The 24,419-nt window shown below is 39.6% G+C and overlaps 1 protein-coding gene across 3 annotated transcripts in view; it reads left to right on the top strand.

Annotated features, from left to right (window-relative positions):
* LOC137952516 (nuclear-pore anchor) overlaps positions 1-23,529 on the top strand; it is an 80,743-nt gene extending 57,214 nt beyond the window's left edge. The window contains exons 27-50 of one of the 3 annotated variants that reach the window (XR_011112296.1): positions 41-88; positions 285-335; positions 3,914-3,997; positions 4,075-4,149; positions 4,244-4,428; positions 4,524-4,626; positions 5,395-5,511; positions 7,318-7,410; positions 7,649-7,807; positions 7,890-7,943; positions 8,101-8,214; positions 14,420-14,497; positions 14,695-14,844; positions 14,937-15,008; positions 15,118-15,273; positions 15,384-15,437; positions 17,004-17,175; positions 17,257-17,321; positions 17,402-17,488; positions 17,689-17,751; positions 20,731-20,890; positions 21,655-22,958; positions 23,143-23,378; positions 23,466-23,529. Coding sequence is in view for 2 of the 3 variants with exons in the window: in XM_068799589.1 (XP_068655690.1) it covers positions 41-88; positions 285-335; positions 3,914-3,997; positions 4,075-4,149; positions 4,244-4,428; positions 4,524-4,626; positions 5,395-5,511; positions 7,318-7,410; positions 7,649-7,807; positions 7,890-7,943; positions 8,101-8,214; positions 14,420-14,497; positions 14,695-14,844; positions 14,937-15,008; positions 15,118-15,273; positions 15,384-15,437; positions 17,004-17,175; positions 17,257-17,321; positions 17,402-17,488; positions 17,689-17,751; positions 20,731-20,890; positions 21,655-22,958; positions 23,143-23,208 (3,510 nt within the window). In the remaining variant the exon portion in view is untranslated. Of the gene's footprint in view, positions 1-40; positions 89-284; positions 336-3,913; positions 3,998-4,074; positions 4,150-4,243; positions 4,429-4,523; positions 4,627-5,394; positions 5,512-7,317; positions 7,411-7,648; positions 7,808-7,889; positions 7,944-8,100; positions 8,215-14,419; positions 14,498-14,694; positions 14,845-14,936; positions 15,009-15,117; positions 15,274-15,383; positions 15,438-17,003; positions 17,176-17,256; positions 17,322-17,401; positions 17,489-17,688; positions 17,752-20,730; positions 20,891-21,654; positions 22,959-23,142 lie in introns of all 3 variants that reach the window. The other 2 variants (XM_068799590.1, XM_068799589.1) reach the window with 2 other exon arrangements.
* The last annotated feature ends 890 nt before the right edge of the window (positions 23,530-24,419 follow it).

Raw genomic sequence — 24,419 nt, 5'->3', positions numbered from 1 at the left:
TAAAACATTATTCACGTTTCTAAATCACTGGGTATTGCAGGCTCGCTGCTCAAACCTTGAAACAAGCATAAAATCGTCTGAGAGAAAGGTAGTCTTTTTGTCTTTTCTGTCTCTCCCTCTGCACCTGAAAGTATCTCAAGTTCACCCATGTTAACATGGGCATGTCAAATTGAAGTTCTGCTCACTTCTCTGAAGACAAAAATCAGATCCCTTTAGCAAATATTTTGATACTGAATTTTTTTTTTCTACACTTCATAAGTTTACATATGATTTTTCCTTGTTAGATTGTGGATGTCAATGGCGGATCTGATCTTTCAATGCACTATACAAATGAGGTGGGTAAAATTCAAGTATGTTAATATCTTTGAGACATAGCTGTTGAGGACCATAATGTTCAGCTGTTCTTTTCCTTTGGTTAGAATAGTTGTGTGAAATTGGAGATTTTGGGAGAGAAAGAAGTTACACAATGTTGGGAGAGAAGACCCAACTGTTATAGAGCCGGTCTTAAACATTGACCGGCTCTATCTATTTACAATGCTTACTACAAACCAGAAATTTATAAACAGATTGACCAACTTACCCTTAGATAAGTGCCAGGTTATAACATCTAACTAATTACTATTTTACCCCCTTATTCACATCTCTCAAGACTCCCCCTCAAATTGGAGCATAGATATCATGCATGCTTGTAACACATGATAATGAACTCCTTCTTTGGGAAAACAAGTTTACTAGCTATAAATGTAACAACCTGATTATCACAAACATTTTTGGTTCCTCTTTAACAAAACCAAATTCAGCGATGAGTGTCTTCACCCACATCTGTTAGGAATTAGATGCCCTAATTCCAAACTAACGAGAGCAATAATAATAAACACGGAAGAAGGGAAAATCAAACACGGAAAAACATAATAAGATTTATACAGGTTCGCCTCAAGGTGAGTCTACGTCCTGTCTTCTGCCGTTGCTGTAATCCACTATGAAGATGAAATAGTTTACAAGAGAAATCACACACTTATAGGTGTTTCTTTCTAACCTCTCGGGCTGCAACTTGAGATGCTCCTCGCGAGGTTAGAGAGAAACACCTGTAAGTGGTGGACGTCTCTATCCAGTCCTTCTGGGAGAGGATGGTCGTGGCTGGCCCGAGCGGGTAGAATTTCCCAGCCAAGCTCAAGATGTTGAAGCCGTTGCTGTGATCCTGGGCCTCTGCGACAAGGGCCTCTTCCTCAACCGAGATTGCCACTCTCGACTCTGAAGAGGAATCTAGAAGCCTCTCTTCCTCATAAGTAACCCAAAGATATGCCCTCCAGGGGCAAATGCAGTCCTTCGCTCATAGTGAGATCGTGCACTGGAAGCAGCGTGCAAGATTTAAGTGGCTCGCTGATGGGGATGCCTATACAATTCTTCCATGCAGTCGCCTCTGCACTGAGAAGAGCCAATCGCATCACTATGCTCAGTGTCAATGGTGAGATTACCTCGGATCGATCCCTTATTTCAGAGTCATTGGTGAACTTTTTTGCAGATATATATTCTGAATGCCAGCTAGTCCGCCCTTTCTTCGAAAGGGTTCATTTCCAGGCTATTCCTTCGGCTCCAAAACTGTGCTGCTGCAAATCTATCAACTACTATCCTCTCACTTATTGATTCCAGACTCCCAAAGTTAGGAAAGATGATTATATCATGTTGTATTGGTCATATCCTATGGGTACTATGGAAAGAAAGAAACATGAGGAAATTCAAACTCAAATCCTCCCCAGTTGAAGTTTTGATTGAGCAAATATCGGGCCAAGTATCTATTTGGCTCCTTAATCGAAAACAATTCAAAAACTTTAGTGGCACCAACTTCATGGAAAATTGGCAGTTGTTTGCAGGTCTCTCTCAGCCCTCTCGCCCACCTGTCATGGCTATTTGGATCCCACCACCATTGGGCCACTTTAAGCTTAACTTTGATGGGAGTGTTCTCGGTTGCCCTGGTTCTGTGGGCTACGGAGGAGTTATACACAATGCAAATGGCGATCTCCTCTTCTCTTATGTGGCCCCCCTTGGAAACTCTGATTCCACAATAGCTGAATTATTGGGACTGCTAAATGGAATTAAAATTTTTTGAAATCATCTCTCAGGTCCACTCTGCATTGAAGGCGACTCAAAGGTGGTCATCAACTGGGTGTGCAAAATCCATCAGGCCCCCTAACGTTATTGGGATATGCATTCAGAAATATGTAATTTAATTTCTCATTGAATTGTAATTGGAAGCACATTCCTCGCTTTGCCAATCACTTGGCAGAGACACCCAGGCCTTGCAGGCATTTCACTCTAACACCTTGTTGTGGAGGAAGACCCTCCGACCTTGGTTTGTTTGTACTTACTCTTCTCTTTTAATCTCTTTACACACTTCTTAAAAAAATACACCTCTCTATAAGCTAACACCTTTCTTATCTCCAAATTTCAATGTTTTCTGATGAAGGACAAGTGGATGATACAAAAGAAGCTCCTGCCATACTCTATCCATCTCACCAAGATACTCTTTTTAAGGACTTATATCCTTGCTGCAAGGTAAAGTCCTATGAGATACAAGTTATAAACCTTAGAAATATCCCATTTTTCAGAAAATGCTTTTGTAGTGATGTTCAGATTCGTTTCGTGGTTTTGTTAAAGATCACTTAGTTTAAAATCTGGGGCTCCACACTATTAAATAACCAAGACAACTGTGTATTTATAGATCTGCCATTCTTCTGTTTTAGTGTCTGATGGAATCTTAGGTTATGTACTTGAGCTTCTTTTTCGACCCTAAGAAAACCTTCATCACTAAAGCCCACGCCAGATAGTTGCTGGAGTTTAGTTTACAGATGTAATCTGAGAAATGTTTTGTTCTTTCTCACCTTTGGGTAGCTTAACATTATGCTGATCAGCCATTCTCTACCACAGCAGAAAATTTCACGCCATGCAATTGAAAAACAGCCAACACAGCAACTAGGAACAGAGTAATAAGCACAAATAGCTGAGAGTAAGATCACTCACAACAACAGTAGTTGTATGCAGAGATATTGCAAATACTGAAATTGAGAGTCACAACTTAATTCAAACCCAAGATAGACATCAGAACACAATTTCCAGCAACAACCACTTGTAGACAACGGATAAAATCAGCAGGAACAATCCAAAATTACTAGTGCAGGCAGCGGTAGGATATAACCATCTAGAGGAACAATCCAAAATTACTAGTGCAGGCAGCGGTAGGATATAACCATCTAATGATGGAAATAAGATACTCAGTCCATCACTCATATCTTTCCTAGAGAGGGTAGGCAGTAGGATATAACCATCTAATGAGAAATAAGATACTCAGTCCATCACCCAAGGGTGATATAACAGGAAAAATTGAATCTTGAAGGTCTTTAACAGACCTGTACCTGGCTATTTGTTATTGCAGATGAACTAGAGAGGAGAAAAAGAGAAAGAAGAGATATAGGACAAAGGAAGGTCAGACAGCACCTGTTTCAATCTCCCAGAGCTCTGATTCCATGTGAAATTGGAGATTTGGGAACAGAAAGAAGTCACCTGAAATGGGAGAGGAGACAGAACTGTTGCTCTATTTCCAGAACTGAGATTAGGCTCTTTGACATCGACCCTTATCTAACTAATTACACTGGTTACAGTCAAAAGACTTTAGTGGTCTCATCTACCACTGCAAACCTGTAACTTATAAACAGAGTGACTAATCTACCTTTAGATAAGTACTGCTTATATTATCTAAGTACAATTTTACTCTGCCTCTTCATGTTTCTCAACAAATAGTTAACTTTTAAAGAGAAGCAAAATTAAATATACATGGTTGTTGCTCTGGAATCTTTAATGTGATTGCTTTAGATATTTCATGATAAATATGAAGTTTATCAATTGTTTATTGCACTAGGTTGCTGCAGATTTCCAGAAAGCAAAAGAAGAAATTGAAAGAATGAAAGAGGAAGCTCAATCTAACAAGGATCACATGCTTCAGGTAGCTTTTAACTAAGCTATGGAGGCAATTTGCATAAGCAATAAAGCTTGAGATGTTAACTGTAAGATGTTTTGCAGTATAAAGAAATTGTGCAAGTGAACGAGGTTGCATTGAAACAGATTGAGTCTGCTCATGAAAATTTCAAGTCTGAAGTATGCTTATCAAATCACACTTACTTTTAAGGTTCTTGTTTTCTGCTTGTTGAATGTGTAAATACATTTTTTTATTTGCTACCATATTTCTCAGGCAGAAAGGCTGAAGAGTTCACTAGAGGCTGAAATTGTTTCTCTTAACACAAGGGTTTCTGAACTTGAGAGAGATGTTGTTTCCAAGACAGCAGAAGCCTCCTCGGCCATTTCAGAGAAAGAAGAAAACCTCTATTCTGCATTTTCAGAAATCAACCAGCTCAAAGAAGAAAATTCTAAGAAAATGTATGGGATTTGCTGTAATGATGATCATTTCTAAAAATAGTTTTCTTCCGAAAATGTCTGACCTTGGTGACACTTAATGGTTATGCTTGCTTCAGATCCCAGCTTATGGAGTTAGAAATGCAAATCTCATCTCTCAGGGAAGAGTTGGAGAGGAAGCACCAATGTTGGCGCACTGCTCAGGATAACTATGAAAGACAGGTCATTTAATTGTTCAAACTCTATTTGTCTTTCAGTATATTTTAGCATGTCTTTTTTTGGAACATGGCTGGATTTTATTAAAATGATATAACAAGAAGGGGAGAGAGCCTCAAACCCTAGGGGGGACAAAGTCCTCTACAAAAAAATAAAAATAAAATCTGTAGACACCTGACTTAGCTAACCTATCAGCTAATGGTTAGCTAATTGTAAAACATGGTACCAAGCAACACTAAAGCCATTCGGTAAATGAAGAATTTTGTCATAACAATGACGATGATGCCATAATAACTGAAGTTTATTTTGAGGTGTTGATTCGAGAAAAACACGTTAACTTTATAGGAATAGAGGATCCCAATAACCATGATATAACAACAAATGAGTGGCCTTCCACAAACAGTGGAGCTGTATAATGCTTAACATAAAATCTGACCCTCTGAAGAAGATCTTGAATTTCGGCTTTAAGAACATCATTCCTTCCAATACATGTCTTATGTTTTACCTTCATCTGTTTTTTTATTACAACAGAAGAATTTATTTAACTAGGAAGAATACAATTTGAATGTTGACTAGGATCTCTATTTTTGAAGGGCTTCCGTAGATGAAAAATAAAATTTAAATATTGCCTGCATGCTGATATAACAAAGATACATAGTAGGGATAAGGCTTTGATTATGAAACGAATGTCATAGATTTTTCTGATCTTTAGGGGATAGACTGGTTTGCAAAAGAAATGGATAAACCAGCTCATGGATGTTAGTATATTTACAGGTTACACTCCAATCTGAGACAATTCAAGAGTTGACAAAAACTTCACAGGCACTAGCGGCACTGCAAGATGAAAACTCAAAGCTGCACAAATTAGCAGATGCACAAAAAAGTGAAATTGTAAGTTGTGTTCCGGCCATGGGTCATTGTTTTTACATTTCTGGAAGACGACAATTAATTAAAACATTAGAATTTTCAGGGTTATTCTTAAGTTGCCTCTCTATATTTTATTTTCTTCTTTTGCTTCTCCCCTCCAGGATAAGGTTGTGCTTCTCCGCCCCTCTCAAAATAAAATCAGTCACTAAAGAATTTAAGGAAGGGGCGTACTTTTGATTTCTCCTGTACTGTTATTTGATTAAAGGTTCCTGTTATATTGGCAGGAATGTCAAATTTTTTGTGTTCTATTTGTTTGGTTAACTTTTTTACCTGATTCATGATTCATGGTCATTAAGAACTCTGCAGCATTGAGTTGATTTAACTTGAGGGTAGGAATAGGAGCATTGTAAGAATGTATAATTATTCTTTCTGAAGTTAAAACATGACCTGTCGCCATCTAGCACAACGTCAATTAAGGTTAGGAGTTTCCTTTAAAAGTCTTATCTTGGATCCGTTTTTCAACTTTGCATTGGGTTGACACAGCATGGTGGTTTAGATTCAATGAATTATAAAATTGGAAGCTACTTGTAGAATATGAGTAACCTAACATCATCAAGTGGGCCCTGCACAGTATCACAACTAGGGCACAATTAACTCAGAACAGCAACACGCTAGAAGAACCAGCCACCAAATAATTAAAACTTGAACTTAAAAAACTCATCTTAGCCAACTAGATGATGATGTAGGCAACAGGATGATTGCACAAATAGTCACGCACACCTAGACAGGTTGTACAGGCAGAGGTCTAGGACTTGACCTTAGAAAATGCTCTTGGGCCACAAAAACAAATAAAGTTGCCTATTTACAGCACAAGCCATCACGTCGAAGACTCTGGCACAAGTATAGAGGTACCTTTAAGGTTCATCAGCAGATAAAATTGAAACTTACCCCAGGTTGCTGGCTTGAGATTAAAAGCTCCATAGCAAGTGGATCCCTCTGCTCTGGTATCATTATTGAAGAGAGGAGAGAGGGAGAGAAGAAAAGGGACAGAGGAAGGAGGCTGTGTGAGACGCAGCTCTCGTCAGAGGTCAAAACACTACCTCTTAACCTGTTTTATGACTCAATTAATTGTAATTACAGCACAATGACAATGTTACCCCTCGATACTCGATACACCTTGACTCTCTAATTAAATGGCAGAAAAAGCTGAAGTCCAAAAACTAACTATTACATGAATTGGAAGAGGGATAATATGCAGAAGGTAAAAAGACCATAATACGCTATTTATATAATTCAATAGAACTACTGTTGCATCTTTTTTATAGATTCTGAATTTCTTCCTTATGTTGTGGCTGAAGTATCTTTGGTCAGTCCCTCTCTTAAATCATGCATTTTGTTTGGTCTGCTTTGAAAGCACGTGATCAGCTTAATGGATAGGGGTTGACAGTCTAGTGTGTATGTAAATGATTCCAAGGAGAGTTGGCCATCCTTTGGTCGTCTCTTTGCAGTCACAATCGATTATAGATAATAGCTATTCACAACCTATGGTTGTCTATTGAGTGGGAAAAAGTCCCACATTGAAAAATTAGAAGTATCCAACTATTAAGTGAGACTATCAAATGGGTTTTTCATCACATTTTTCTCTGAGGCAATCTACTTCAGTATGAAGTTCTAAATGATCGAATTGAGGCACCTTGCTATTAAGGACTCATCTGTGTCTTATGGACTAAATTACTTTAGGAAACTATAATAACAGTGGGAATCTTATTTGATGACTTATTTTAAAGTTTTCTTTGGATTTAATTGGCATATATGAGACCTTTCTTGCAGGATGTACTGAAAGCAACATGGGAAACAGAGAAGACCTTATTAGAAAAACTGAAGTATGAGGCAGAGAAGAAGTACGAAGAGATAAATGAACAGGTGTGCCTCCTTCGATTGGCTAGTGTGGCAATGTTTATTCGGATACTGCAATTTATTATTAGTTGTTTTTCCCTTTGCTTTATGAGAACTTTGTTATTCAACTCATATTCTAGGATTTATGGATCTGCTTTCTTTCTCTGCCTCTCTTATAGAAGTGTAGAAAATTGCCACTTTTTAGTATGTTTTTACATTTTAATGATGTTTGACATCTCCTGCTGCATCACGCCTCACCTATCAGAACAAGATTCTGCATAGTCACTTAGAAGCATTGCATATTAAATTGGCTGAGAAGGAGCGAATCTCTGCTGGAGTTTCCTCTGCAAGCTCTGATCTGGATGTGCAAGCGGGTGATGGCCTGCAGACTGTTGTTAGTTACCTTCGGAGATCAAAGGAGATAGTAAGATTGTTTGTCACTTTTTTCTTGCATGTCTTATGCTGTTTTTTTGCCACATATAATGTTTTTTCTGTCTATAATGCAGGCAGAAAGTGAGATGTCATTGCTTAAACAAGAAAAGCTGCGGTTGCAATCTCAAGTAAACCTGTCTCTCTTGGTTTGATAGTCATTGTTTTTGCTCTTTCGTGTTATTGGCATTTGTCAGTTGCGAACATGTATATCTGTTTTCTCTTCATTCTTTTGGGAATATGAGCATGGAAAGAATGTACTGAAAAAATGATTTCTCTCAATTTTAGCTTGAAAGTGCACTCAAAGCGTCTGACACTGCCCAAGCCATACTTCATACTGAGCGTGCAAATTCTCGAAAAATGTTGTTAACAGATGAAGAGTTCAAGTCTCTTAAGCTTCAGGTATGTTTCTTTCGTAGGGGTGCAACTCTCTCTCTAATTAGCATTTTTTCATAATTGTGTGGTTTATTTTAATTCACTTGTTGAATGGTTTCTTTTGTGGAAAGTATGAAGTACTCTTTAAATGTTGAATAGTCATCAGATGCTATGAGAGTAAGGGCTTATTAATTTAACATGAAGAGAAAGAGGTTAATGAGTATAGGAACGAGATAGAGGAAACAAGAGTGAAGAAGTTGATCCAGTGAACTGTCACGATAGTTAGCTTTTTTTCTTTTTTTTCTTTAAATGATGCTGATTTATAGTTAGCTTTTTTTTTTTTTTTTTTTTTGAAATGATGCTGATTTATAGTTAGCTTTTATTAGTGCATGGAAATAACAATGGCCAATGTATCCATAAGTAAGATTGCTTAGTTACTATAGATAGCAACTTTTTGATTCTCTACTAAGTAGTCAATTGGAAGCGCTAAATGATTAGTTGAAACAGTTGATGTTTAACTCTCTATTCAAGCCGAAGGTGCTGAATTGTAGATGTTAATTATGCCCATCTTTTTTTTTTTTCATTTTTTTGCATGATATTATAACATCTATTTTGAAACAATAGTGTCTGCATAGCATTGCCACCGTAAAGGGGTATAGATGTCCCTATTGCCCAAGGATAGAGTTGATTATAATAGACTGAATTTGTCTCTTAGCTTGTATCTTTTATCTGTTTACTTACCTAGGGGAATTCCATATAATCTCTAAATGTAGTCTAATAGAAGTTTGGAAGCCTTGTCTTCATTCTCTCTCCTGTCACTTCTTGCTCTTCTTTCAACTTCTCTCTTCTTTTCTTTTAACTCACATGGTATTGAAGCTCAGATCTGATCTGAACATTTGGTTATCAATTGTTTTCTGCTCAAGTTCTGTATTTTCGAATCTAGAAGATTCAGATTCTGGTCACTTTTTGAGTTTCCAACTATTTTATATTTTTTTGATCTCTATGAGTTATTTTAACTGCTAATGATTCTTCGTCAATCTATTGCAGAAAGATCCTCCTACTGAGGACTATTACTTATGAACCCTAACTGAAAGAAATGTTTCATGACAATTTCAAGATAGCAATAAAAGCAAAAAAGCATTTGTATAGTGGATGATAAGCAGGACAAAATGAAGTTGGGAAATGACAGATGAAGGATGATTGATGACCAGAATAATTTTGTGATAGTTTTTGGTGATGGATTAGTTCATTGCTCTATGTCATAGGAAGATCTGGATCGAGAGTCACATCTTGGATTGAGGGGTTGGTGTTTCTAGTGAGAGAGTCTTGGAATCTTGAGATCGTTTTCTCTCTTGAGTATATATAGTTAAATACTTTTCCTGGTGGTAATACGAGTCATTCTTTATGGAAATATTGGTCAAATCTGGGAAAAACAAAACATGAGATAAAGTATTGTTGCAAAGAATAAAAAATATGAAGCATATTTAGAATGTGTCTAGGACTGTCTTCCCCTATCTCCCCTTGCCTTCCTCCCTGGCCGTTAACCTCCCTTCTGACTCCTTAACAGTTCCTCACTTCTGCTGCCTTGGTTATCATGCTCGATTCCAACTGGAATAGCTCCAGCCTCGCCCCCTGGTTCAGTGCCCGACTCTGGTTGGACTATACCCCTATCTTGAACCTCTCGCTTGGCTCGTCTCTTTCCAATCCTAGACTGACAAGGAAGTTGCTTTGTCTCCTCTTACCAGCCACCTCTGTCTAGAATTACGGAATGGGACCCCTCCACTCCCACAAATCACTTCGGACAATGAATCTTAGTCTGGGGAATTCCGGTGGAGCTGTGGTCAGACTGCACCCTCCATCGTATTGCTGCTGTTTTTGGATGACCTCTTAAGCTGGTGCGGAACACTTCTCGACAATCCAGAATGGATGTCGCCCAGCTCTTCATTATTTCGACGAAGCATTGGTCTGGACACACCTTTCTCAAGCTCTCGATGGGTGAGGATTTCTTCTGGAAGAAGATCGTCTTTGACAATATGAATCGCCGTTGATTGCTCTGATCACCGACAAGAGGGATGACAACCCCTGACTCAACAGGCTTCAATTCCAATAACTCACATTGATTGAGTCATCGCCTGGTTGAGTCAAGGCCCCCAATCCATTGCCCCTACACCCGCCTTTGAGGGAAAGCTGAATTCATTGGAGGCTGAGCTTGAGGAAATTCCATTTTCAGGGAAGATTTTCACTTGGTCGAATGGCCAAAGGCGGCCTATTCTATCAAAGTTGGATCGTTTCCTTGCTAGTGCTGATTGGCTTCACCTTTACGACAACTCGTTGGGCAAGGTCCTCAATCGGGCGCGATCAGACCACTGGCCAATTCTGTTATCCACCTCATTTGGAAGAAGCGTTCCTCCCCCATTTCACTTTGAAAATTCATGGTTGCTGGACAAGGAATTTGATTGCCTTTTGGCTGAATGATGGATTTTTCTATTGATGGCATTGCTGATTGGTTCTTTCCCCAGAAACTCAAACTCCAAAAGGCCAAGCTGAAGGCTTGGGCTCTTGCTCGTTGTTCCTCACTCTCCGCTGAGAAAGATTCCCTCCTCCCCTAGATTGAGGTCTTGGACTTGACCAAGGACTAAAGGTCTCTCTCACCTGCTGAATTCTCCTCTTAGATGACCTTTCAACTTCAGCTTCAATCCATCTTCCATCAGGAAAAAGTGCATTGGAAGCAAAGGGCCAGATTCTAGTGGTTGGCGAAGGGGAACGCCGACACCAAATCTTTTCATGTCGTCGCCTTGGCAAGGCAGAGGACTCACTGAGTTACTTCATTATGCATTGATAATGAGGTAACTTCGGATAGATCCTCCATCACTAATGTGTTGATTAAGTTCTATGCAGATCTTTACTCCTAGGAGTGCCCTTGTAGACCCAAATTTCAGGATCTCTGCTTTGCCAAAATCTTTGCCACCGTTGCTTCCCTCTTGGAACTTCCCTTCTCCAATATGGAGATTGAGCTTGTAGTGCTTGGCATGGCTTGTGATCGGCCCCCGGCCTAGATGGATTTAATGGTGACTTTTATCGTAGAGGATGATGGACTATTATTTAGTAGGATGTGATTGCTATGGTTATGGGCTTCTACAACAAGGGTATCACATTCAAAAGTATGGGGCCTTGTTTCATTCCTCTTGTGCCAAAGAAGATTAACGTGGAACAGTTGGGTGACTTTTGTCCTATTAGCCTCATATCCAGCTCCTACAAGATCATCACTAGGCTGCAGACCCACAGGTTGCATGCTATCCTCCCCTTGGTGATCCATCACGGGCAAGGAACTTTCCTTTGTGGGAGGAACATTTTAGACTCCACCATGGCGGCACATGAGCTCTTTGATCACTTCTCTTGTTCTAGCGCCCCCCACTTTGCCCTAAAGCTTGATTTTGAGAAGGCCTTTGACAAGGTGAATTGGGAATTGTTGGGCAATTTGTTGGGTCAGATGGGGTTTGGAGACTGATGGCGTCTTTGGATCAAAAGTTGCATCTCCTCGATGTGTTTCTCTCTTATGATTAATGGTACTGTTTGTGGCTTCTACAAAGGGTCTCGGGGAATAAGGCAAGGCGATCCGCTCTCTCCGTTCTAATTCAATATTGTTGTTGAATTCTTTTCCTCTATGATTTACAAGGCAAGGGAAGTTGGTTGGCCGGGTTCGATCAACAACATTGCTGCATTTGATATTCCACTTCTTCAATTTATTGATGACACACTCATCTTTGGCGACGGGACTCTTGAGTATGCTATGAAGATTAATGCATTGCTTGGCCTTTTTGAGCTGGCTTCTGGTCAGAAGGTAAATTTGCAGAAGACTATGTTATTGGGTTTCAACATCAATTCGGATATCCTTCGATCTATGGCTGATATATTGGGATGCTACCTATCCTCGCCCCCAACTACGTACCTTGGTCTTCACTTCGTGCCTTGGCAAGGATCTTTGCAATCCGTGATTGAGAAACTTGAGACCCGACTGGCCACTTGGTATGGTCGTTTTCTTTCGAAGGTTTGAAGGCTCGTCCTCCTCAAATCTTGCCTAGCTGGAATTCCAAACTATTACCTCTCCTTCTTACCTTGTCCAGTCTCTACCCACCATCATATTGACAGAATTATGAAGAGGTTCCTTTGGCTTTGCAAGATCGGAGTTTAAATTTCATGTCATTGGCTGGTCTGATGTGTGCTTCCCCAGATCTCGGGGCGGTTTGGGGATCCAGCTTACTAAAGATACGAATGTGACCTTGCTTCTCAAGTGGATTTGGAAATTCAACACCACTTCTAACAACCTTTGGAAGCTGATGACCTCTAAGCTGCATTGGCATGGGCATTGGTAGACTTCGGGTGGTAGACGATGTGCACTCTCTCCAATTTGGAGGGCAATCTACCTCCTTTCATTCTTCAATTCGGGCATTCGATATCATGTTGGTAACGAGTAGTTGGTTTGGTTTTGGGAGGATTGCTTCGTGCTTCTTTCAGCAGTATTTGGCAAGCCTCCACTCAGAGTAGTCTCTCAGTCGCTAACACTTTGAGATTTGGCTTTTGGGACCTGCACCTTTGGCGCAGCCTAAATGACTTGGATGTGTTACTTGCCTCTCGCCTCCTGGAGACTCTTTCTCCTTCCAGACCCAAAGATTCCTTGGTTGATTCAATGATTTGGTGGTTGGAGACAACTATTGCCTTTTCGATCTCCTCTGCTTACTCCCTCATCAAGGGATGGACTTCGTGCTTTGTTGATCATGACGTGTTTGGTGCCTTTGCGCCCCCCTTCAGACCAAGTTCTTCCTTTCGAGTGCCAGTTTCAATAAGATTCTCACTGCCGACAATCTCAGGTGTCGTGGTAACCATAATGTGTGCACTTCTTGCCCCCTTTGCCGTATTGAGGAGACTGTTAGCCACCTTCTCCTCTCCTATCCTTTCTCCTGGTCAATTTGGATGGACATTCTTAGCCAGGTGAGCCTTCAGTTAGGTTTGCCTCTGGACCTCATTTTTGTTTGTCGCATGCTTCTTGTGGTCTCTTTCCCCAAGATGGGTAAGCTACTTATCTCTGCCTGCATTGCCTTCATCCCTTGGGGTATCTAGAAGGAGTGCAACAATTGGTGGTTCAATGCCAAAGCTCTGTCTTTAGAGAGGGTCACCTCCTCTATCATTGGCTTTGTCTCCTCTCTGCTTCATACCAAAGAGTTTTCTTCTCTCATGGGCTTTCCCCTTAGAGACAATTGGTGTGCTCTCACTCAGATGGGTTCCCTAGCTAGATCTTCCACTATTTAAAGAGTGGCAGCCCCCCCAGCCGGGCTACCTCAAGCTCAACTTTGATGGCAACTCTCTTGGTAACCCCGACAAGGGCGGATTTGGTGGTGTCTTTCGTGACTCCGATGGCAACCAGATCACTATTCTAGCCCTACGGGTATCTCCGACTCGACTTTTGCTGAGCTTCAAGCCCTTCTCAACGGCCTCAAGTCTTCTAGGATGATCTCTCCAGCCCACTCCATATTGAGGGTGACTGTGTAGTGATTATTAGCTGGTTTTCCTCACCTTCCACCCCACCATGGCGACACTTGGATGTATTTTATGCTATCATGGATCTTTTACCCCACGTAACTTGTATTTGGTCGCATGTTCCTGGATTTGCTAATTCTGTAACCAACTCTCTTGCTAAGCAGGGAACCTCCCTCCAATCCCTTGATGTAAAGGGTGTGCTCCCCTAGCCTTGTTTGTTGTTTGTTTCTTACTTAATAAAAATGATCGCTTTCTCAACAACAACAAAAAAAAAAGTAACATGTATAGAAGGCTGCAATTTTGCTTCACACTGTTTGGAACCGATTTTGTTGAGGAGGCCCGTCCAAACAGTGTGAGCAAAATTGCAGTGTTACAGGATGTGGGTGGCTGTTTCAGGAGAAGTTTGGCAAAAGGGGCACAAGTGGTCCTGGACAGGGGTTCCTTGATGAATTGCATTATTTTCATTGTAAAGACAAGCTATATTACTTTTTTTTTTAACATACTTTTCTTTTTATTTTTCAAGAGAACTTCTTTCAGCTTCCATAAAGTTTTGTTTCTTTTCTATTTCTTTTAATTTATTACTTTTTTATGGATGACATCAGCATAGTATTAAGCAGAAATTTGAATTTGACAGCAACAGTTTTAGTTGGCTGATGCATGTCAATAACTTCTACTCTTCTTAAACACAAATTTTCAGGTAAATGAGTTGAATTTGCTTCGTGAAAGCAATATGCAAATCCGAGAGGAGAATAAACACAACTTTGAAGAATGCCAGGTTCGTTTTGTATGACACCAAATATTTGTTGCAATTTTAGGAAAAAAGAAATGCAATTAGTATCCAATGTTTATTCTAGTTGGAGAAAAAAATGTACTCTTGTGTTTTTTAGAAGTATTTCATCTTGTATATCTCTGGTGTTGCACAGTGAATGCAACTTGTTGTCTCATCAGATAATACTGTTTTTTGTTTCTTAGAAACTACGGGAAACTGCTCAGAAGGTTAAGGCAGAAGCTGACCACTTGAATAGCCTGCTGAAAGAGAAGGACACTCAGTTAGATGTTTCTAGAAAAAAAGCTGAGATGCTCAATGCAGAAAGGGCTAACTTAGAGAACAGGATTTCTGAGGTATTCCTTGGATGGCTTCTTAGAGTCAACAGTTTGTTTGTTTTGTTCTTTTCATTTGTCTTCCCAGAAAATTAATATGTTCTTTACTGAAGTTACTTGAGAAGACCAAAGGTTTTGATGTGGAGGATTATAATCTATTGAAGGATAACTATCAAAACATTCAGGTATTTTTGGTTTTTTATTTTTTCTTTCTGTTTTGGCATTTCATTGTATGTTTTGTTTTGGGGTTTAAGGTCTTTATATTTCATGAGCTTGTCAAATTACATTTTTCAGTTGAAACTTGGAGAGCAACAAGCCGAGGTGGAAGAGTCTAAGAAGCTTATTAATCAGAAAGAAGAAATGATAGTTAAATTGGAGGAAGACCTTGCGAGCAGCCAATCTAGAATTTTGGAGATAGAGAAGAGGCTAAATGATACTCTCCAAGCTGAGGTGGGTTTTTTTTGTATTTTCAACTAATGTTTATTTTTTTACTTGATTAAATGTTGACACAGGTTAGTGACAATTGTATGGATGATCATCATCTTTGTTTTTGCTTTCAGGCAGTTTTAAGAGCAGAAATTGAAAAGCACAAAAGGATAATATCCAATTTCAAGGTCTGCAAATTGTTGCAGTCTTTTTTTCTTATTTTCTGTTTGAACAATGAGATTAGATGTTTGAAAAACGGTAGAGAATAATATCCAACTTCATGGTCTGTAAACTGCTACAGTTTCTTTGTCTTATTTTCTGTTTGTATAGTGTCAACTAGATGTTCTAAAAACCCACATGACAAATCACCAACTTAGATGAGTTTGCCTGTTAGGACCAACTGGAGTCCATTTAGAGCTGAGTGAATCACCATGGTGCACTGAGTATTTTTTTGACTGGGCCAAATGTTATGTTGGGTTCATGTTTAATCCCAAAATCACCAGCCCAAATTAGGAGGCATTTTCCCAAGTAGTGATCTTAGGCGTTTTCCAAACCTGAACCAACGTTGCCTTATTCCTTTAAAAAATTAGTGAATCCTCGGCTTTGTTCATCTGGGGGCTTGATTGAGCCCGATGTTATAAAAATTGGTCCATGAGCTTGTGTTTTCCTATAGAATGACCATGCTCTTTAGGCTATCAGCAAGAGAAAATAAAAATGACAAAAGTTTGTAATCCAGGAAAAGTGTAAAATGTTGCCTTTTATTTACAGGCTTAACATAATGTATGGGTATGACGTTTGTTGGGATTCACATTTTATGGAGTGCGAACTGTAATGCAGATTTTTTAGCTCAATTGGGGGTTGATTGGCATTATATTATTTTGGGTGATTGATTCCCTTAAGATACGGGATGACTATTGCTTTTGGGCTGTTTCTTTGCCTTCTGTTTTATTGTAATTTATCTCTTTAATCAAAATTTTAGTGTATTAAAAAAACATAATGAGCATAAACATTCTTATTGAAAACTTAATTCTTATTTAATCTTATCTAAGTCTTTGAATTAGAGAAAACATCGTACTCCTGAAATTTATTCTAGACCCAGTAAATTCCAATCCGGATGCTCACCTAGCTATTCTATTGCTCTGGATATTTTTTCCGTATGAAACTTGTCCTGTGAGGAATCCGAAACTATCGTCTTATGAAGTACTTCTTTTTACTAGTTCAAGTAAATCCTTGAGTTTATCGACTGATCTGGATTGAGACCTTTGTTACGAAAACTGACCCACTATCTTGTGTACTGCCTACAAAATGACATTAGCTCATTCGGTGTATCAGCAAGAGAAGACAAAAGTTTAGTAATAAAAGTCTGAAATTCAGGAAAAAGTTGCTTGTTTTTTATATCCTTATTTTAATGGGCATAAAAAATCTTTTTGGAAGTGTAGTTAGTTTTATAGAAGGAAAATTTTTATTCCTGGAATTAGGGTTAATATTACTACTAAAACTTATACCAGGCCCAGTTAGTTTTGTTTCTTTTTTGCATGTTTATACCAAGAAATCTTGTCCTGTTGTTGTTCTTTTTGTCGGATATTCTTTTGAGTATGAAACTTGTCCTGTATATGGAATTCTCACATCCTGCCTGAGTTTGGCGACCTTGGTGTAGGCAACTTGTCTCGCTCTCTAAGCAATCTTCTTTGAAACACTAATTTGATCCAGTTACATTTCAAAACGTCTGAATCAAAGATGCTTTTTTTGTGCAGAAGAAAGCTGATGCCTTGGCAAAGGAAAAAGAAGAAGGTAACAAAGAGAAGCAAACCCTTTCAAAACAGTTGGAGGATTTGACGAACGAAAAACAAGTGTTGCTTAAACAGATGGAGGATGTAGTCAAGGAGAAGCAATCTCTGAGTAAACAGTTAGAGGATTCTCGATCAAGTAATACATCTTTCTGATTTTATGTAGCATAATATCGGGAGCAATGCTGTCCTTTGCTCTTACAATAGGTGAACTGTGTAGGTAAGAAGGTCATTGTAGATACCAGCAGTGAACAAGCAATGAAAGAAAAGGACACCAGGATACAGGTACTCTTACCTTGTTATCTCAAAGTCCCCAGTCACTTGTCTTACTTCTCATATATTTTACACTGACACTTACACAACAGATATTAGAGAAAACCCTTGAAAGGGAAAAAGCAAGGCGGGTGAAGGTTGAGCAAGTTGTTTTCGTTAAAGTGACTCAAGTTCAGAAGGTTGTCTCTATTTCAAGTCAAATTTTAATTTATTTTCTATTAAATGTTGATATAAAAATGGTATATTTCATGTTTAATAGATACATATGAGTTTCAATGTTCTAAACTCCTAGAGACAATTAGTGGATTTATGCTATTGGAATGACAATGTTTATTCTATGAACACCTATCTGTATTTAAAGTCATCTTAGCACTTGCAGGAGAGAGAGAGAGTGATGGAAGAGCTTGAGAAGCATAAGCTAGCCAAAGACAACCAGCAACAGGTATTTTATCATATGGTTCATTTTGTATTTTTTAAGTTGAATTAGTTTTCTGTTTGAAGCACTGTAGTGTCAATAAGGGTATTTCGGTCACTTAAACTACTTAGCGTCTCAAGCACAGCTGATGTGAAAGGGTAATTGTGCATGCAACCAAGAGAGTTATTTAACGAAAGTGAAGGGGAGAGTTCCGACCACCTTGAGAAGGTTCACCCCCTTATTCACAACATCTATGAGAAGGTTCGCTGACTTCATAGGCAGCTGCAAATTGGAGGAGATTGCCCTCACTAGAAAGAACTTTACTTGGTCAAATGGCTAATCTCACCGGCCGATCCTATCAAGATTAGACAGATTTTTCGCTGATGGTGAGTGGCTGCAAATCTATCATTAGACCACTGGTAGGATCTTCAATAGGGTTTGTTCTGACTATTAGCCCATCCTTTTCGATACCAAGCTAGGCAATTGAGGGGCTTGGCTCCAACTATCGAACTTTGATCAATTTTTTGGTGGTCTTTGGCCAAACCTCCCCACTTCGGATATCTCGGGTTGGAACCTCCGTATGAAACTCAAATCTTTGACACCTCATCTAAAAGTTTGGACATCAAATCACCAGCCTCTGACAACATTGAGAAAACTTCCCTTCTTGCCAAAATTGCTGCTCTTGATTCCACAGAAGAGACTGACCTTCTCTCCACACCCGAGTTCACTGAAAGATTACGCTCTAATCCTGCTATCATGTCCTCTTCCACTCTGATCAAATTCGGTGGAAACAAAGAGCTTGTTTCAAGTGGCTATCAAAGGATGATGGAAATACCAAGATTTTCCATGCCATTGCCAATGAAAGAAGAAGAGCCAATCGAATCAATTCCCTTTGCCTCAACGGGTTTGTGACCTCAAACAAGTCATCAATTACTTTTTTATTGCAGATATTTATAAAGAGGAATGTTCCTCTTGACCCAAGCTCCAACATTGACCTCTCCCAAATTCTCACCTCAGTGGGCACTTTATTGGAGCTTCCTTTCTCGAAGAAAGAAATTGAGAGGGCCACCTGGGGCCTCGCTGCTGATTGCGCCCCAGGCCCTAATGGATTCAATAGAGACTTTTATAATCGACGTTGGCCAATCCTAAATAAAGACAGCTCTGCTGTGGTTCACTCTTTCTTTTACCAAGGTATTACTTTCAAAAGCATGGGCATGACCCTAATCATTCTTGTTCCAAAGAGAAATTCGGCTGAACACCCAAGAGAGTACAGCCCTATTAGCCTCATCTCCAGCACCTACAAAATATTGGCCCCTTGCCTTGCTCATCGTCTCAAGGTGGCCCTTCCAATGGTCATCCACCCGAGGTAGTGTGCTTTCATTCGAGAGCGCAATATCAATGACTTGGCCATGGCCACTCATGAAATCTTGGACCATTTCAAGAAGGCTAATGATTCTTGTTTTGTTCTCAAATTGGACTTGGAAAAAGTATTTGATCGAGTGAACTGGTCCCTTCTAGACAACCTCCTTGGAAAGACAGGATTCAGATACTGATGGCATTTTTGGATCCACACAACTGCATCTCATCCACATCATATTCGCTCCTGCTAAAGGCATTTGTAAGGGAGACCCGCTCTCACTTCTTTTGTTCAATATCATCTCTGAATATTTCTCAAGACTCATCTATACTGCCAAGGAATCAGGCTGGCTACAACATCCTCCCCCCCTTCCCCCCCCCCCCCAGAATTTGACATTCCTTTGCTTCAATTTGCCGATGACATGATTATTAGATGAAGTGAAGCGTTAGAAGGCCCTCGTCGACCTCTTTGAGATCACATCTGGTCAGAGAATTAATTGAGTGAGACCTCCATCATTGACTACCACATTGAGAACTCACTCTGTCTCAGTTTGGTAGCAAGATCGGCATGCTCCCCATGACTCACCTGGGCCCTCCTCCTCTTTGACAGACACCCTCAAAATCATTTCTAGAACCCAATTATTGAAAAACTGGAACGATGACTGACTACTTGGAGGGGGTGCTTCCTATCCTCGGCTGGTCAGCTCACTCTCCTCAAATCTTCCCTGGTTGACATCCTCAATTACTACCTTTCCTTCCTCCATTGCCCCACTGCTATCTGCAATCAAATTGACGCCCTCAAAAAGTGGTTCCTTTGGAAGGATTTTTATACCCCAACAAAATATGTGCTAAGACTTATTGGCTGATACAGGCAAAGCTGGGATGTATGCCAGTAGAGACACCCATAGAGTCGAACCACAAACTTTGTGATGCTTCAAAGGAGATGATGGTGGATAACGGTTCTTATCAAAGACTTGTGGAAGCTAATTTATTTGTCACATACCAGGCCTAATATAGCTTATGCCGTAATCAATTTATGCACAATTCTAGAGAGTCACATCTCAAAGCAGTGTATAGAATCCTGCAGTACTCAAAGGGTACACCCGGCAGAGGAATCTTATTTAAGAAAGGAGAAGGGATATGCAGGTTCCATAGTTGATAGAAGATCGACCTCGGGGTATTGCACTTTCTTAGGAGGCAATCTGGTAACTTGGAGAAGCAAAAAAAAAAAAAAAAATGTGGTTACAAGGTCCACCGCAAAAACTGAATTTAGAGCAATGGCCCTTGGGATTTGTGAACTGCTATGGCTAACGATAATCTTGGAGGATCTGAAAGTCAGGTGGGAAGGTCCAATGAGGCTATATATTGAGACAACAAATCAGCCATCAATATTGCACACAACCTAATACAACATGATCGTACCAAACCCTATTCTCTTCTTTTATTTCTCACATTAATCTCTCTTGCAAAAGCTGTGTAAAATTTTTATGTAATCATCAGATTCATATTTTTCATTCCTGTAGATTTCTTTGGGCTTTTCACATGCTTTTTAGTGGTTGTCAAGCTAGCTTACTATGAAGTGTATCTTTGCTTGTAAACTGGCCTATTTTTTAATCCGAAATTCTGATCTGGCTAACTTTTAACACACAGACTAGTGGAACGTTGGCAACTGAGCTTCCTGTTGAGATTGGCTTAAATGAGCAAGCAACTGCATATATGTCAGCTGTAGATGACTTGGAAGAAGCAGCACAATCTGCTTTAAGTGATGCTGCAGTGGCTTCTCCTGTGGATATCTCGGCAGGGCTTGCAGGTATGTCTTTTTTTATCAGATATCAATTGTAGTTTTAAGTATCCTTTATATTAATTGTTGTCCTATTGTTTCAGCTACACTTTTTACTTTTTATTTGTTATATTGATCGTTGTCCTATTTTTTCAGCTACACTTAATTTGTATCTCTCTTTTCTGTATATCCACAGTGCTGTTGAATGCTAGGGAATAAAGATATATAAGATACTTTTAGGAAGCAGTTGGGAGCGATAGGAAGGATTTGAAATCATTAATCAGGGTTATAATAACTTGCTACTCATGATAAATAAATTAGAAAAAAAAAGTGGGAGATGCAGAATTTAGTTAGTGGAGAAAAAATGAGAATGAAAAAAGAAAAAGAAAGTAGGAAGAGGATAGAAGCACACTAAAGGGAAAGAGGGAAAGAGAGGATGTCCAGAGTTGCCCTGATTATTGGACCTATCATCTCTTAGTTTTAGTTAGGTCTCTGAAGTGAAGACCTGAATATAAACATTTCAAGGGGGTAAAACAACAATGGTTTGAAACTTTGTTCTTTCTAAGCCAAATACCCTATCGACTAAGTATATACTAACATAAAAAAATTCATTAAACATATAAACCAATAGAGAACTTTGGCAGCCTTCAAATAGTAATGATGGTTTTTTGAGACACCAAATGAATAAATGCAGCAGTGCCTGTGGGTATTTATGATGTAAAGCATGTATCTGAAACATGAAAAAAAAAGGTTTTTCCAAGGACAGACATCAACCTCGTTTTTTTTTTCTGCAGGTCATCAAGGCCCTCAAAATCTCATTAACCAGAATCCAGCTGCAGTACCTACAAGTTCTTTGCAAGCTAAATCTATAGATGAAAGAGAGAAACGGCCTCTTGTGTCAAAGCCTAGTACTGAAACTCGGAAAATGGGAAGAAGGTTAGTCCGGCCTCATCTGGAACGTACTCAAGAGCCAAGCAATGATGTTGAGATGCCAGAAGTGGAAGGCCCTCCTGTGATAGAAGGGCAGACCACAGTCGAGGAGACAAAGCCTCGGCCATCTCATGAACCAGAGGCACAAAGTGATCCTACTGCTCTGCTCCATGTTCCGTCTGCACGTAAGCGCCAGGCCTCTTCCACTGCCTCGGAATTTCGAGAAGGAACTCCTGAGCAAGAGAGCACTGATGGCGGACCTGTTGCAAAGAAGACCAAAGGTATGGAGGGGCCCTCAGAAGGTGCTTTTATGGAGGACCAATTGAACATCCAGTCTTCTAAAATTGGTGAAAGCTCCTTACCTGCAGATGAGTCTGGTGAAGCCACTACTGATATAATGCCAGCTTCAAATGAGGAGATAGCTGATGCTGCAAAAGATGAGGCAATGGAGGAGTCAACGGATATGGAGGATGTGAAAGATCCATTAGCTGGGTCACATCAAGGTGACTTAGAAAGCGATTCTGTGTCAATAGTGGAAGAATTATTAGTAGAGCAGCCAGGACAAGCAGAGGAGTGTCCTGGTGGAGATCCTAAGGGCACTGATGTGCCAGATCCACAGCACTCTACTGCAGAAGTGGAGAGTGAAAAGGAAGAGGGTGAGTTTGTCTTTGAGGGAGCAGAGCAGCAAGAGGGCGGTGATACTTTCAGTAGTTTGGGTGACATGGAAGCTGGAGATAGCCTGGTTGAACCACTTATAGAAGATTCTACTGCTGAGATGCTACCTCTCGAAGTGGTGCTAATTGAGAGGAATGTGCATGGAGAGGCAACTGAAGAGGCAGATGAAGGCACAGATAAGCCCAGTGAAGATAAACCAAGCAATAACCACAACAGTTCTGTCTTGAAGTCTTCTCAGCAAAGCAAACAAGTTTCTTTTGGTGGTGGGGGGGGAGCATCCTCGAGTGTTGTTTCAGAGAGTCTTTCTCTGAAACAGTCCATTCCCAGAAGCCCTGTGAAGGAAACAGAGGATAAGGAACTTCAACCTGTTAGGAGAATTGTAAACTTGGGCGAGAGAGCTAGAGAGAATGCTTTACTTCGACGAGCTGGAGCAGGAGTAGTACCGACTCCTACTCCAGCAAGAGGTCGTGGGAGAGCTCCTACACTAGTGAAGGTGAGTTCGTGCTCTACATATTATTGCTGGCTCCTAGTGCTTCATTTGTTTATTTTTGTCATTCGTTGTGCAATTTTGATCTGGTAATTGGAACTTGTAGTATGTTCAGTATATGACTTCAGAAAGAAGTAAAATATATAATTGAGGATTTAAACTGATGTGTGGTTCATGTTGGTATTACCAGCGCGGTGGACGTGGAAGAGGTGTACGAGGGGCTCGAGGGCAGACGAGGGAAAAAGAGCAAGGTTGAGTCAAGATATGGACGGGAGGTCCCTAACTATGAGGTCTGTATGGTTCTTACCAGCATGCTCTGGAATCAGAGCTCGAGGTGGAGAATTTTCGGACTACTGGTAGAAGTATTTTGCAGACACTCTTTTTTTATACGAACCCCAGAGACTCGAATCGAATTGTGTGATTTAGGTCTATTTCTTACAACTTCAAATGTCATATAATCTCCGTTGTTTATACCCAAAACTTTGCTGTATCTGAGTTATCATCTCTGTGCAGGATTGAATTTGACTGACGTCGTTTTAAAGTTTGTATAATAAATGTGGTGCGTCTATCAATGATAGCTACAGGGGCCCTAACCAGGCGACGGTGCATGGGCGAAGGTCAACGTGTCTGGCTGCAGTGCTGACCCTAAGACGTTCTAATCTAACTCTGATTAAGGCAATTTGTTTCGTAAAATTTTGGTTAATCCTGGGTTTAGAATAATGAGTTTTTTTATTATTAACATGAACCGGGTTTTGTTTCTTTCGATTTGAGTACAGAAGTTTACGTGAAGAGGTGATAATTTCACTAAATCCCATAATCTTAACAACAATATTTTGATGTGTGTTTGATTGATCACTGATTTTCCATTTGCTATCGTGTGGTTGAAATATTCTTTTTTGAAAAACTTCTGTCCAGGCTCAGTTTCTTACTAAGTTTTCACATTTTTAGCATGAAAATAAGTCATACAAACTGTTGCTTTTGTGTTCAACAATAAGACCACAGCAATAATCATTTTTCTCATATTTATGTTTAACACTTTTATCTTGTTGGTTATGGTCCTTTGTGTTACTAACTAATGGAGCAATCACAATTACATAGAACAATTTTAGAGTTATTATCCAGTATTCCATTTGTTTCTATCATCTATTGAAATTTTTTCATCAAACGGTTTGGGTTTTAGTGTCAGTGAGTTTTTAGATTTTCCCATTCTAGAAGTTTAAAATTTTTAGCCATAATAATAAACTCACAAAATATTAATAAATACATACTTTTTCCTAAATTGTTTTACCAATCAGACATAAAATAATAAATAATTTAAATAAAAATTTTATTCTAGAGATTCACTGTATAGAATGCCAATGATCCATTCCCAAGCAAACCTTTTCACCCTCTTAGACGTGTAGGCCCATAAGCTCTTGAGGACGTTTTCTGATTATCAAACCAGATTGAATAGGGATATTTCTTCCT

Source organism: Aristolochia californica, unplaced genomic scaffold (assembly GCF_029961685.1).
Source record: "Aristolochia californica isolate CCGP_79_NKW_82.1479 unplaced genomic scaffold, dmAriCali1.0.hap1 SCAF_16, whole genome shotgun sequence".
Lineage (NCBI taxonomy): Eukaryota > Viridiplantae > Streptophyta > Magnoliopsida > Piperales > Aristolochiaceae > Aristolochia > Aristolochia californica.
The sequence above is the reverse complement of the archived record's forward strand: the minus strand, read 5'-3'. Positions and strand labels throughout refer to the sequence as shown.